This window comes from Balearica regulorum, chromosome 7 (assembly GCF_011004875.1).
Source record: "Balearica regulorum gibbericeps isolate bBalReg1 chromosome 7, bBalReg1.pri, whole genome shotgun sequence".
NCBI classification, from domain to species: Eukaryota; Metazoa; Chordata; class Aves; order Gruiformes; family Gruidae; genus Balearica; species Balearica regulorum.
This window is the reverse complement of record NC_046190.1, coordinates 36,468,705-36,484,154: the sequence shown is the minus strand read 5'-3', so window position 1 is coordinate 36,484,154 and position 15,450 is coordinate 36,468,705. Positions and strand designations below refer to the sequence as shown.

At 40.8% G+C, this 15,450-nt stretch overlaps 1 protein-coding gene across 1 annotated transcript in view; it reads right to left on the bottom strand.

The window, feature by feature from the left end:
- Positions 1 to 14,622: 14,622 nt before the first annotated feature.
- Positions 14,623 to 15,450, bottom strand: part of COL13A1 (collagen type XIII alpha 1 chain) — a 59,829-nt gene continuing 59,001 nt past the window's right edge. Inside the window, exon 43 of the mRNA XM_075758920.1 lies at positions 14,623 to 15,040. Coding sequence (XP_075615035.1) covers positions 15,038 to 15,040 — 3 coding nt within the window. The 3' untranslated portion in view covers positions 14,623 to 15,037. The remainder of the gene's footprint in view (positions 15,041 to 15,450) is intronic.

The following is a 15,450-nucleotide window of genomic DNA, read 5'->3' as shown; positions in this document are numbered from 1 at the left end:
GTTGCACGGATTCAAGAACTTGAGCGCTAGCATATACAAAAAGTGATTGTATTACAAGTCTCACAGTATGTCTGTTGGCAGCGCCAAGTATGTGATCAGAGAGTGACGCAAGGCTACACTCTCTTAAGCTGATCTCAGGGATATTTTTACATGAAATTGGGTTTGTATTGTCATTCCTGTAGAAACATTTTGCATCGTTGCACTGATTTCACTTGAAAGATATTTGGGGGCTACTCTACTCCACTAGGATATACAGTATTAACCCAGACCGCTCATGTGCACCATTACTTTAGGAGTAACAGAGTGCTAAAGAGGCATCCATGCTTTCAGCTTTCCTTTTGTTGTTGTAAAAAAAATCGTAAAGATTCACTGGCTTCCCAGAGTTTGTTTTTGGCTCTGCCAAAGTAAACTTTTGTGTCTTTGGTAGGGAAAAAAGCGATGAAGTACTCCTTCAGGGTATATTAATTGTGGACCACGCCATCTCCCAAGAAAGAGGAAGTGAGTTGAGAACCATGGGTTTTCTCTCTGTGACCCTGGGTAAAGCATTTCACTAGCAACAGCTGTATTTTGACTGTCATTAAAATGGAATTAGAGATACCTTTCCTCTTTTTAATCAAGCCATTCGACAAGTAAGAGATCTAACACACTTCTGTGGATTAATGCTTTGGAGTCTATTCTCTTTCCTGTTTCTTTTTGAAAGCAAGGTCAAAATTCATTGAAACCATAGAAGAACAACTCGTGTATATGAATTTGAGTTATTTTACATGTAAGGGGAAGTCTAACTTGGATCTTCCCTGTTGAGACTTTGTACTTAGCAAGGGAAAAAGATACCTGTAGAATTGTAAGTGTATTGAACCATATTGGGAGGGTAGGGGGAATACGAAGATTTTTTAAGTACTAAGCGTAAAAATGAAAGATAATGTAAAACCCATGTGAAAATGGAGAAAGAGCATTTACATTTTTCTATTTCCAGATACAAATAATTGCATCCCATAATCCTAGCAATCATGCATGTGGTACATAGCTTTGTAATTAAAAATAATTTGAGATGAGACAAAATAAGCATCACAAATTTTTGAAAACATTCCCAGTTGGTTACAGATTAACATCAAGTAGTTGCTGTGTGATAACAACACAAACGTGTAGGAGGTCTTTAAAGAAAATAAACTTATGTCTTCTGTGTGAGACAAACTTTCAACATTAGGACAAGTCATTCTGTTTACAAAAACATTTTTCTGTTTATAAACAATATTCTCTTTATAAACAACATTCAGGCACATTTTCTGCTTTAATTTAGTGTTTGTCACATCCACCACGTGGGTATGTGCCATTCAGATGGATCAGATGAAATAAACTGATGTAAAGGTGGGGCTCCTCTTCACATTTGCCTTTCATAGTATAATGTGGTCATCAAGTGTCACAGTCTTGGAAGAGGCTTACCACATTCAGTGAGGAAGGGCTGCGGCCTCCTAATACAGCTTTTGTGTTCCCTGAAATACGATCTAATTCCTCAATTTCTTCTTTGTCACCCACACCAGCCTGCTACCAGGTTTCATATCTTCAGTAAGAGCAGTACATCCCAGGAATGGTCACGTCCCTGAGCAAGTCATTGTGCTACTGGCAGTAGAGCAGGTACGAGAGAAGGGATCTGCTATTTTTGCAGCTGGTTTCTGCTTACATTATTTCTGTGGGAATTGGAGTCTGGGAAGAGTTTTTGTGTCTGGGGAAGCAGCACCAGCACGAGAAAAATCCAAATGCTTAGCTACCCTTGCAATGGCTACAGAACAGCCATTGACTCAAAAACGGTAGCACAGCCTCCCCACAGGAGGAGACCGAAGGAAGCCGGGGTGCTGTGTGAGAGGGGAGGAGGTCGAAGACCTTCATAGTGTACCACTGCTTGTTTTGGTTTTTTTAAGTCAGTCATAGATGTCTGAATTTTAATACAATTTTTCCTGCCTTTGTGGTTTTTAATTGTCCGACTATAAAGTAAATTTCACCTCTTTATTTCTTTCTGCAGTGGTTACATCTTATCCTTAACCTAAATGTTAACAGCATTATATGTATGTTTTGTGTTGCTTCAAGTATTTCTGGAAGAGTCTGAGTTGCTTTGTGGCACAAGAATAAACAATTTTTGAGTAGAACAGATTAGAGCAAGGCAGCATTTGAACTGAGAGTTACCACACATCAGTTGTTCTGCAGGAACTGCACTTTTGGAACTGCGGGGTTTTTAGAGCAGGTAAGATACACGGGTTTTTCTCTCAAGCTCCGAGTTCAGTGTTGAACACTAAGGCTGCAATGAAAAAGCAGTAGGTCACCTAAACCATGTGGTGAGGAATAGGGCAGGGAAGATATCCTCACAATTACTGTAATGCAGCAGATGACTAAAAGTCCAAGATTTTTGGTCACAATAGCTGAATGTTGTGGCCATTTAGATCTAGTTGTTCGAGGAAGAAATGTTACTAACTAGACTTCTTCAAGACAAAAATTTGCAATGCTGGATTAAGAAAGAGCTTTCCTCAATCAGCAGGAGCGGAGTCTGCCCTCACTAGGTTGTGCAAAGACCATCTGCCAGTTGACTTCTGAGCGCAAATACAATCTGTTACTTTGTCAAAATAAACAACGTATCTATTGACAGAGCATTTATAGACTGCTGACGGCCTAACTCTCCAGCTATTGGAAAAAACAGCCTGTTTATGGCACTCTCACTTTGGGGCAGAAGCTGTTATATCTCAAACATTGTAATGAATATTTCATAGCTTCAGAACCAAGAGATACGGCTTTACTCTTGCTTAGGCTGGCAGGCATCCAGGGCCGTCCTGGCAGTTCAGTATTGTCAAGTTCTCTAAAAGCTCGCTCTTGTGGGCATATATAATCCAGGAATTTTATCAAATCAGTATAAATGTCACATCATTAGGATAACCTAATATGATCAAAGTTGATGTATGTATATATTATGGCAGTAGATAACAGATGTAATAACTGAGCTCTGCAAATAATCTATATTTCTGTAATGACTTGTTTCCCCTTCTTTGAGCCATTTTTAACCCCTGCTCCACCCTCTATACTGCTTATGGGGTTATTCTGCTACTAGGTTGCATACAATGAGCTTCTTTTCTTAAATAAACCAGAAAAGATAAATCCTAACTTTTGGAGAATTCTCTTATAGTAGTATTTTTTAAATTAGATCATCCCAGGTACTTCAGAATTAAATGTTTTTGTGTGTGTCAGCTTCTAGTAGACTGACGGTTAGCATGTCTTCAAAAGATTAGCTAATGCATAAGCAAGAAGGAGAGAGGTCTTTCCTGCCCAGACACCAACTGATTCTAAATGTTAAATGCTGCTTATTAGCTTAAAAAAAAAAAAAAAAAAGTTAAAAGCATTTTCATCCTTATTACTTATCCTTAAACACATCCATGCAGACTGCAGAGATCGTGGTCTTGAGTCAATTATTTCTTAGTCATATAAGTAAAATACTAATTTAATACAAATATTTGAATAGCCATGGCTATTCAAAATTTTTAATTTTTTTTTTGTCAAATGGAGATTTACAAATACATCTTTGAGATGTGCAGAAAAAAGAATAAGAGAACAACCAGAAAATACCATTGTGTTCAGCTGAGGAATACTCTAGGATTCCTCTCCACGGCTCAGAAACAGTAGCCAGAAATGGATAAGGTATAGGGAAAAGTGGTGTGGTGATCACACGTATAGAATGGCTTCTCTGAAAAATTAACAGGTTAGGCTTGCTAGCTAAGAAAACTCAGGGGCCATATGAGAAAGGACACAGCTGATTCTCTTGGCTTGTTGCCCTATGCCACCAAAGGAATGCAATTCTGATATTAACTAGTTAAAAAAAAAAAAAAGGGAAGAAGAAGAAAAGAACACAACCCTATTTCAGTCTCCGAGTCTAAGGAAAACTGGATGGATAAAGTGATAAAGTTGTGAGTGACGCATTTGACCACAGATTAATACAATAACCAAGCACTGCCAGTCTGAGGCAGAAAAGCCTCCATCTCTGTAACACGTGAGAATTTCTTGAAGCAAACTATCTGTTCTATGGTTGTGCTTTTACTATAGCACAGGTTTTTAGTGCAGAAAATGACACATCCCAGCAGGTGTCTGGGGACTTCTGATGCAATTATGTTTTAGTTTTGGCATTTGTAGAACTACATTTCTTTGTTGGAGGAGCAAAGATGTAGTGCTGCGTCACTGCACCGTTCAATCGTCAAGTCACTCACCTACAGATCACTCCAGATCTGTACTGCCGGATACTTTCTTAGCAAACTGGCATCTCTTGTGTAAAACAAGATCTTACTTCCCACGTCTCATGATTTTGCAATGGGATTTTTTGGTAGCTATGTCTGATCTGTTTTTCCTGTGCTAGTCAAGATGTTTGTCCCTTTGCAGTTATGCTCTTTGGTGTAGTTTGGAGCTGGGATACATACACGTTTCCTTTCTCCTCTGGTGACATTTGCAAGCACGTTGTCTTCCTGGATGGAAACATTAAGCTGCAAGTTCTTTTCAGAGAAACTTCACAGGACAGGACAGCACTGCTTGCTCGTCTGCTTTCATAATTGTTCCTCAGTTTGATTTACATCATTAAAATAACTGACTTTTTTTCCTGCTAACTACAGAGGCGGGGGGGGGGGGGGCCGGAAATAAATCTGAAACTGTGACCTGTAAATAACAAAGATGCATTGAAAGAAGCCTACTTTTGGGTCTGATGTTTCTTTCATGCAGCAAACCTCCAAAACATTTATTTATTGCACAAGTGCAAAATTTTACTAGTCTCCCGAGGTATAACGATATACATCCAGGAGCTATCATTTTTATAAAGCGAAAGTGATCTTAAAGCCTTAAGGAATGATAGAAATCCTATATTTCAAACACATTCTGCTTTCGAAGTTGGAGCATCCAAACTCATTCATTTTTCTATGTAACTTAACGCATCAGTCACTGTTAAACATCCAGATCCTCAAGGATTTTCCCTCATGATCCTAGGCTCATTATATCTATACCCAGAGGAGGTCAGGAGTGAGGCACGCACTTTTGCTGTCTGGCAACTCAAGAGCTAGAGGTTTTTCAGCAAATCACTTTCATTTCAAGGAATCACCACTGTGTGGGTGCACACGTGTAATTTTCAGCTATCTAAAGCTAGATGCAAGGAATACATCACCGCAGGCCATACTGCAATCATCATAATAGCCCTCGCGGCATTCGAAGCCAAAGGCACTTTCCCCCTTATTACCATGCCTTGCCAAAAGCAAGTCAACAGGACGGATTCTGCTATCCCCAAACCATTTACCAAAGGCTCAGATTTGTTGTTTCCCCCCGCATTAGCATGGATTCTTAGAAAACAAGCAAACATTTTACTTTAGATAAGGTCCCTTAGCAAATAGCTGCCGACTCTTGGATTTTGAGATAGCTGTACACCTTCTTATTGATTGTCTCAATTTTGAGGAAAGGAAGACAACACACAAAGCTGATAATCATGATCGTTTCAGCATGGGTATAAGAGAGAGTCAGTCCGGGCTTTCCTCTGGTCTTGGCTCTATCCCCTCTGTTTGCACTCACTCTCAGTTCCACAATTCGCGTAGCTTTGTGTTTTATGGTCGATTAACTGCATGTCTTGAGAAAGAGCTCCAGTAAGGCTATTCATGCAATGGGAGGGATCAGGCTGTCTTCCTCCCCTGCAGATTCCCCAGTGTCCAGCAATATAGCACAGCTGATGTTGCTGCCTTTCCCTTGCACAGGCACTAAGCAAGACGCTCTCCTCTATCCAGCCATCTATTTTCATAGAGCTGGTGATAACGGTTGCCAACTCAGTTGAAATTTGCCACCTAGTTCCATAGTTACTGAGGCTGACTGGCAAACAGTGCGTGGCATGATTTCCTTAGGATATTAACCTAAAAACCATCCCCCAGATGGAAAGACAATGTGTAAGTGAATTTATGGTTTATTATCTGCATGAGTTGTCATTTACAAAAGAGAGAAACTATGTGTAAGTAAACACATTTTTATAAAAGGGAGAAGAAAGTATGTACATCCTATGTAACAAATGCAAATTGTACTGGAATACATATGGCACGCAAATTAAAATAGAAACCTCACTAAAACATTGACACAAAGGAGTAAAACTTCAACACAAGGCACAGGGAATTCATCAGACTCCTCTTGGAAAGCAATGGGATGACACTTTAAATATGGCATCATGTTTACCGTTGCAACAGCCATCCAGCCCAAGACATTTTTCATTATCTCCTGCCTGGTTTTCCAGAAGTTTATTCCCCAAACTAACTTCTTCCTGGAATCTCACATCGTTATTCTCGTAATGATGTCGTGAATAGGCTAAGACACTGAAAATAGCAATATACAGCTCTTGCATAGCAATTTTCATCATAATATAAAACAGCACCTCAGAATAAGATAAGGACTATTTTATTCATCTGATAAATGGATACTTGGTGATTAAATATATAAACTTCTCTTCTTCTGCAAGAAGGTAGAAATGCTTTAAAGGCACTATAATTAAGCAGCAGCTTACTTTTGCAAAACTGAACTTCATTTACTAATGAGCAGTGATTCAGCGAGTTCAAGTGTGCCCTTAGTTTCAAGGACAGGTGTGGCTCCATTGAAATCAATGAATTGGTTAATGGATAAGGGAAATAGGTAACCGAGGCACAGGTTTTGTTCTGACATAAAAATTCATAAGCTATTTTTCATTCACACAGATAGAAATCATGTAGCTGAACCCCTTTCCTTGTACGTGTTAAATGTTTAATCCTTCAGTGTCTTTTCAATTTTTATCACACTGAGAAAAGATTTGCTTAAAAACTTAATAGTGAAAAAAATAATTATAAAGAAAAACTAAATAATGACAATATTTCAATCCTGTTATGATCAGCAACTCCTTATGGCACAGCTATCTCTGCTTCTCTAACATATTGCTAGAAACAGTCAACATGGAATTCAGAATTTCCAGGACTAAAAGACAAAACAAATCAAATGCTGTCATATTTGCAAGAAAAAAGTGGAAAAAGAAAAAGCAAGCGCTCATTTTGGCTGAAGAAGCTCCTACTGAGGTTGAAAAGATTGCAGGAAAGAACAGCCCTTTGTTCTCTTCATTCTAGCAATTATTTTGTGTGGAATTTTCTTGAAGGCCAAAAAATTCCAAGTAGCTAAGCTACGTCAAAAGGAGTTGAAATAATGCCTTAGAATCCGCACAATGACAGTAATAATTACCGGTAACACAAAAGTATATTACAGCACTTACATGAATGATTGCCAAATAACATTGGCTATTTAATATACAGGCTGAAAAGTTCAATATTAAAAAAATATGTAAAAAGTGTATACAGATTTAAATGTCTCAATCAATCAGTGTTTATAAGAGATATGCAGAAACAATGCCCTGTCAAGATTTACTCATAACTCATCACTTTACTACAGGTATATTAAATATTGTACGTTCTATGCCACCAAAAGAAAGAAAAGTAAAATCTCTTGTAAAATTCAAGGAAACCAGATATGTAACAACAAATTGCTTCAGAAATCATTCTCCTGCAGGGATTAGGTCATTAATGTTTGACTAGTGTTGCCTGACGAGCAGATCTTTGACAGAAAATGTCCCAGTATCAAAGAATTTGGTGTCCAAATTGCACAAAGATGAGAAGCGGGGGCAACGCCAATGACACAAACATTCTCTGCGCGGGGAAAAATACACCGAGGAGGTGGGTTTCTGTTGCCGTGAGGGCTCCGAACGCTAAGGGGGTATCTACTGAACACCACGCAGCTTTCTTGGTGGAGCTGCTTCACCGGGATGGGGACACTCTTCTGCCCACCTCGCAAGCCAGGGCTCGGGGAGCTGGGTAGAGGTGCCCTACAGCAGGCTGTAGCCTGGTGCGTTGCATTGGCACCACGTTCCAGATCAAAGGTGTACCTTCAAAGCAAACCTCTTGATCGTACCCACAGTCTCTGAATACACAAACTGGATTCCCGCTAGATGAAACGGAATCAGAAGGTGAGCTCCAGCAGCACGCGACTTGTACCGCTGAAGAGCCCACGGCACCTGCAGGCTTTCCCATAGATCAGAAACTCCCATCACTGCGCTGTTCAACATCTAGAGTCAATTTTGTGTCATGAAAAGCTGTGAAATTGTTGTGGAGTCAGGCCATTCCAGCCTGCATCAAATGAATGCTCAGTCCTCCTCTTACTGGGGGAGAAAACACAAGAATGACAACGTTCTACCCCAGTAGAACAACATCAGGGTAAAAGCAACTCTTTGCAGGAGAATAGAAGGGAAGATTTACTGAAGCAACGTTTTGAAACATTACTGTGAGAAAACAATGGAATTATCACAAAATGGAATTTCACACTCCCAGCAAACCCCCCTGCTAGAGACAACAAGCTGACAAACGGTGTGCAGTGGAAAGCAAGAATACAAGTTCCGCTCCAACATGTTTCACAGCCAGCCCTCTCATACATACCGCTAATGTATCTAACCTACTAAACTCTGTGTGTGACAACAGTCCAACAAAGTCATGTTTTGCAGGGGGGGGGGGGAGAGAAGTTTAGCAGGTTTTTCTTTAAAAATGCCTGCATTATTCTGACTAATTCTGAGTCTGTTTAAAAAAGAAATTTATTTAATAACTTCAACAAGCAAACAAAATCATAAGAAAGCAATAAAGCTAAAGTGGTCTTGCTGCCTAGCATTTTAAACAGTAAAAGCTTTACAGAAAACTCCAAAAACTATCAGCAAACACCTGCAATCTTAATTCATGTTTTGTCGTGATGTTTTCATCAGATCAAAATGTTTGACAAAGAAGGGGTACCAGAAGGGAGGAAGTATAGCAGGAAGGATAGATAATAAAAGTGAGTAGAAAAATGATCAAAATGTGACCAACAGAGATTTTCTGAAAGTGCAGAAAAGAAAGTAGCCATTTTGTCTGAGACAAAGACATCTGGAAGCAGTAGGGACAAAAACAGTGCAAGGGGGGGGGGGGGAAACCCAAACCAAAAAAGTATAGAAGAAAGGGAGACCCTCATCCAGCAAAGCATTTGCACATAGGCTCAGCGTGAAGCAAAGCCTAAAGACAAGCTCGAGCACGAGCGCATTGCTGGATTTAGAGGAGGGAAAACAATAGCAAGAGACAGCAATACTTTAGTAGGTACCAACAGCTTGCCATTTTCAAAAAACCACATTTATTTTAATTGCTATTTCAGAGCTTTCTAGCTAAGCCCGGTATTTCAGGCTGTAGAATGCTGCTGAAGAGGACACAGCGACTCTTTCCAGACTAATTTCTTTATGACAGACCACCAAAGATCAGAAGAGACCGTTTTCAATCAACTGGTCCCTAACATAGCCCTTTTGAATTCTGTAAATGTAAAGAGTTTTGGAGAGACCATTTTGTCTGGGAGAGGTCACTGGTACATGGTCCCTAGGCGTGGCCTGCATGGATATGTTTGTCACCACTAAAAACTGGTTTGCCTATGGAAAGCACCATTTTACTACTGAACTTAGGGAGAAAACAAACAAACAAAAAAACCCCAAACCCAAAACACAATAGGAATGTCCTTAGGACATTTTGGGTGAGGAACTTTTACAAATCTATTCCAAAAGCCCATTAAAAATATACCTAAGAAACAAGAAAACAGAAAAGAGCAAACAAATTGCTCCCAGAAAATCATTAATAAAAAGAAAAGTAAAAGTAACATTATCAAACTATATAGATAATCGTTTTCATTAAAAAAGAAGGAAAAAAAAAAAAGCACACCTACCGCCTGCAGTTCTGGTCAGGTTCTCCCTTCCTCCCCCCCACCAAAAAAAAGTAAAAATAAAAAAATACAAATAAAATAAATTAACCCTTTCATCAGCCTGGTTCATAACTGAAACAATTTCTTCCCCTGCTACTCTATTTACTGAATAAACCTCTTAGAAGTCTTAAGAAAAAAAACCAAAACCACAAGCCTTCAGATGAAGCTGAGAGTAGAATTTTTTTCCCAGCTCTCTGTAATCCCAGATTTATTTTAACAGCGGATGTTCCCTGCACTGGTGAGAGGAGATGGGTGCAGGTGTCCCGATCAGAAGGTCAGGATTATTCCAGCTGAGTTGATAAAGGACATTTGAATGAAGGTTATCACCTTTCTGGGCCTTGCTCTGGTTTAAGAGAGACGTCACTTTGAACTTTAAATCAGTGCTTTCTCTCTATATTGTAATGTGAATTGCTTATCATTTAGTTCTGTGTAATGATTTAGATAACATCATTCATTAACTCTAATAATACTGACCTTGATTCACCAGAGTACTTAAACATGCAAATAGCATCATTTAGGCCAACGGGAATCACGTGCTCAAAGTTAAATATATATTTTAGTGCGTGGGGAAACGGGATTCCCAATGCACTCAGGGAAGTAGAAATGTTATGAGTCATGTTTGTAAAAGATGTACTTAATTAATTTTAGGGTTTTTTAATAAATTGCAAGAGCTGTGGTGGAAAGACACTGTAGAGTCCACGTGAACAGAATTTAACCTTCAGCAATGAGAGCAGGGTAAGGGATACTGGATTTGCATGGCAGTTGGTAGGAAGCGTCCCGAGTTGTACATTCTGCCCTTCAGGCAGCTGGGAAATGTCCTCCGCACCCCTCAGCACTTTGCCAAATCTTTATTTCCTTGCAGTGAATGCGTTAAAACATGTAACAGTGGAATTTAACCCTCATGATCCTCATTTTTCCATCTGGAAGTACATCTGTTGAGAGGTACCCACAAAAAGGGGCCTTAATGGGCCAGCAGAGTAATATTTCTGGAGGGCTCCAGACAAAATACATCCAGTGTGCACAGTGGAGACCAAAGCTCAAGTACAGGAAGCAAAGGAATTATTCAGTGAAACCAGATTTTTTTTCCACACTCCACATTTTCCTCCTCTGACAAGACATTTCATGCCTTCAAAATCCAGTATGGTTTTCCCTTTTTGGCAAGACAGCCCAAAAACCACCAAAGCAAAACCAGCACCAAACACCAAAAAAAATCCTCCATAATTATTTTTTTTTTTAAATAACTGAACAGGAGAAGGAAGTTTGTCATGAAAAGGTTAAAGATGGAATCATTGACGATATCGATGGAAGTTTGTCCTCTGGTAACGAGAAACGGTAGCAGAAAGTTTTATCATGTCCTTTCTGAGCAGCACTCTAAACTGGACATGCGGCGTTTGACTGATTTTTTCTAAGGATAATTGTTCAAGAAGGATTTCTTTCTTGCATCAAAGGATCCCCCCACGGAAATATTGTCCGTGTCTTGCACTCATTTATACAGCAGCTGCTGGAAAATGAGCCTAATTCTTCCTCTGAAGAGCCTGACCACAATAAGAGAATGAAGTGAAAATGACCAAAGAAAAAAGAAAATAAACGGTGTCATTTTCAAGCCCTGCCACCGGCCTCTGGGAGAAGACAGAAAGCAAACCAGAAAGCGTTGGCACGCCAAGCTCCCACAGCCCCAGCAGGCAGCATCTGGGCACAAATTCCTGGCGTGCAGTTGAAGAACTCTTCCCAAGCTCCAGGGAGGGAAACTCACAAAACTTCTCCGGCGGATCTTCAGGAAGGTCCGTCCATCTCCTTTCATTCTGCTGTCATTGCCCAAGCTTCTCCACCCTCAGACTTGTCTCACTTTTTGGCTATCAGCCAAGGAGTTTGACCCTTGAAAGTGGCAGACAAACGGTTTCACGTGAAAACAGCCGCGCAGAAGCAACAGTCATTGACAAGCGACAGCAAACCAGCTACAGGTTTTGGTAAACTGTCAGGTTCAGGGTGGCGCAACCCCAGCTTCTACCACACGTGTTTTCCTTGAAATGCAATGTTTGGGAGGAGCAGCCAACCAGTAAAATCTCACTGACTGGCAACCTCCAGTTTATCCCCAGTAGCCAATGAGACTTCACAGCTTGAAGTCTGTTGATCCCTTTTGCCAGGATGCAAAAGGAACTGCTGGTTTGCAAAGGAAAGTAGTAATTATGTAAGTTTTCAAGTCAGTAGACTTGAAGGATCCAGAGTAGACTTTGGAGGATCCAAAATATGTCTCCAGTTTTAAATACTTTATGCTGATTTAAGTTCAGGTTTTTAAGGGTACCCAAAAGGGAGCATTAAACAAGTCTCTGAAGGTCCTAAACTCTGCTGCCCACAATAAGCACCTTCAGAGTCCAGCAGCTAATCTGAAGCCAAACCAATGCTATGAACAGAATGAACTGAGATAGAGAGGAAAAAGGTGACAAGGATGAGAGCACAAGTTGACGCTGTACACACGTGTGCACACATGTCTGCATTTTGCTGACAGAAAGCAGCCGAGCCCTACGGAAGTCGTGGCACCAAGGTCTCCCATGGTTTGCACCGCTCTAAGTCAGGAGCGTCTCCACTAATACTGAAGAATTATACTGGGGAAAAGCTGAAGTAAGGGAAACCAAACCTCTTTTGTTCAGACTATCCCTCCTTCCCTGCCTCTTTGCTGACACAAGTCAGGCACTTTCAAGAGCTCCAGCAATTGCATTTCAAGGTGCCCTGTGCCTCAGGCAAAAGCTTTCACTCTCACAAATACATCAGTCAAAAACCAGCCCAAGAAATAAATCAGATACAGCATCACCTCGAGACTCCTTTACGTTTCAGTAGCTGTGTCAAGACAATTTAACAGACGTATGCTCTGGTTGCTTTCAGGTAACACAAACCCAAGCAAAGACAATCCCATGCAGTGCAATCACAAAAAACAGTTACAAAACAAAAATACACTACAGACACCAAAGGGGACAGGAGACATTGGCAGGTTCTTCCAGGCCCTGTAAGTTTTTGAGGATTAAATATAGCCAGCATTCTTAGAAGGAGCTGAAGAACTCCAACTACCTACCTTGAGGGCCAAGTGCTACAAGCCTGGAGTAGAAATTCTCTGCTGCCCTACTATAACCCTCCAAAACCAAGACTACTATCAGCATACCTGACTGGGACCTTAGTAACTGGTTTGTGCTTACCAGGTGTGCAATTAAAACACCGGAGTTGTGTGAAATTCATTTAAATAAGTGCTGTTCCAATTAGCTAAGCTTCCCAGCTGCAAAGCCTTATAGCAGGGAGCTGGGTCTTAATGAGATACACTACTGAGAAAGCAAACAGGAATCCCCTTGCTGCTCTGTGGTTCATTTTCTTTCTGTGCCATTTCAGCTCCAAGCATGTCATGAAAACATCGTGCATGAAAAACTTTCATCCAAAGGACAATGTTGGCATGAGAAGAAAGGGCTGTAAATCTCATGAATTAGTTTAGGTTGAAAGTTGCGAGGAGTTTCCTAACTGAGTGGGGAACAGCCTGCGGGATGGGAGGCAAGGGGCACCAGGTGGTAGAAACCGCGCTGTTTTTTAGATGAAGTTCAATAAATTTCTGAAGGGGTGAGGTGACAAATAGATTGCAGCAGTGAGGGGCTGGGCTCGGTTCCTTGCGCAGTCCCTGCCAGGCCTTTTCCTCTGTGTGCTCTGCCGTTTTACTCTGATGGTGCTAAAAGGCTGTACGGAATCGGTTGGGAAGAATAACTAATAGTTCGTAAACAGATGGATAGCTGAGTGTAGGGGTTGAATAGCTGAGCATAGGTGGTGGTGACCACTTGAGCTGGCACAGTCATGGCCAGGAGCAGCTGCTGCAAACATAGCCCGTGATCCATACGTACAACACCGCGGGTGGTAAAAACTATACAGTGACGCTGTGGGCAAGGGTGCTGAACTCCGTCTGTAGTGGCAGCATTCTGCAAAGAGCAGCACTTCAGTGATCAACCCAACCCATGCATTACCTCTTGCGTGTCTCCGTTGGGATCTTTAAATAAGGATAGCTCCTCCCTATCGCCCTGAAACTTCTGGGTTGCAAAACTGTCTTTCCACCTTACATGAAGGACCGAGGAAAGCGGATGTGGTTTAGGGAATAGATTTAGGCTTCCACTCCTTTGCTCATTTTCTAAGAAAAGTATATTGTGATGTTCCCTTTAGTCTGATGATAGTATAATTTTTCTTGATTCAGACTTAAGACATTAATAAAGGTAGGTCAAGAAGGATAATTAAGATGTACATATGCAAATTATAATGACATGCTCTGCAAATTTGCATGTGACCTTTGGTTAACATTTAAAAAAGCCACATGGAGTGATTTATCTAATAAACATTCATTAGGATATCATCGAGGTATTCTGCCATATGCTTAATTTTAAATGATGCTTTAATTAAGCTACTTGCAGGGCTACAATTTAGAAAGACGTTAGACTTCCTTGCCGGCCAGGGCGCATTGTCACAGGGGTTATTCCAGCTCATGGAAGGTGCTCTATTCTATTTATTAGTGTTATTATTATTGTTATATTTATTATTCTTTTCAGCTCATGGGAGGTGCTCTACCTTAGCCAGAGGCAAGAGACTGAAATTCTCTTTGTACCAGCTAACTCCACAGCTCATGGGGAAGGCATTACCGTCCCTGCATGGCCAAGGAGCAGCATCCAGAGGAGCTTGGCTGTCCAAATCTGACCAGGAAATGGGCCTTGTTTGGTAATTATTAATCATGACATCTCTACGTTCCCAGTGTATAGTGGCTACCGTGAGTTTTTCCAGCAATACCTTAATTTAGTCACCAAAATTATTAATATTTCGCTTTAATAAAAAATACATAATGTTTTGACATAGCCTTGAATGATTCCAGCTTGAAAAATGAAAATGACCTTTAAATCTATACAGGGCAGTTCCTTTGGGCACTTTTAATGCAATAATTTATTAAGTTCCTATATTCATCATATGTGCACAAATATCATGTAAATATTACAGCCATACTCCATGACAAAACAAGCATAATGCAGACATAGAATTATACAGAGAACTGACAAAGGGGGAAGAAGGGAGATCTGGTATTTTCTGTACAAAAAATATGCAGCTTTTTGATAATTTGTAAAAATGCATAACTTTTGGCATTTCAGAGCTGAACACTGTATAAAAATAAATATTCTATGTACAATAACACACAGAGGCCAGTCCAGGGTTAGAATCATCACTGCAAAAGAAAACATAAATGGATGTTAGTGACAATTCACTGTTAGTGACAGCTCAGCAGGGGGAAGGACACTTCATGGGATGGAAGGACAGAGGGACGGCATTAGGGAAGCTGGCTCCGGGGTGTCCGGGAAGAAAAGAAATGGTGCTGGATCTCAGCAGAGATCCTTCTCACTTCCCTGGGCAGCGAGGACGGACTGACTCTCCACCTCCACTTCCCTCCTACCACTGTGACAGGAGTACTTGGCACTAATACGCACAGCAGGCACTGGAGGTGGGCCAGCCGTGAACCTCTGCCCCGCTCCGCCAGCCTCCCGTGGCACTTCTCAGGGGTACAGCCCTGGAAATCCCATGCACGCGTCCACACCTCTTTTGCTTTTAGCCAGACCCGTAGAAAATCAGCAGCAGAAC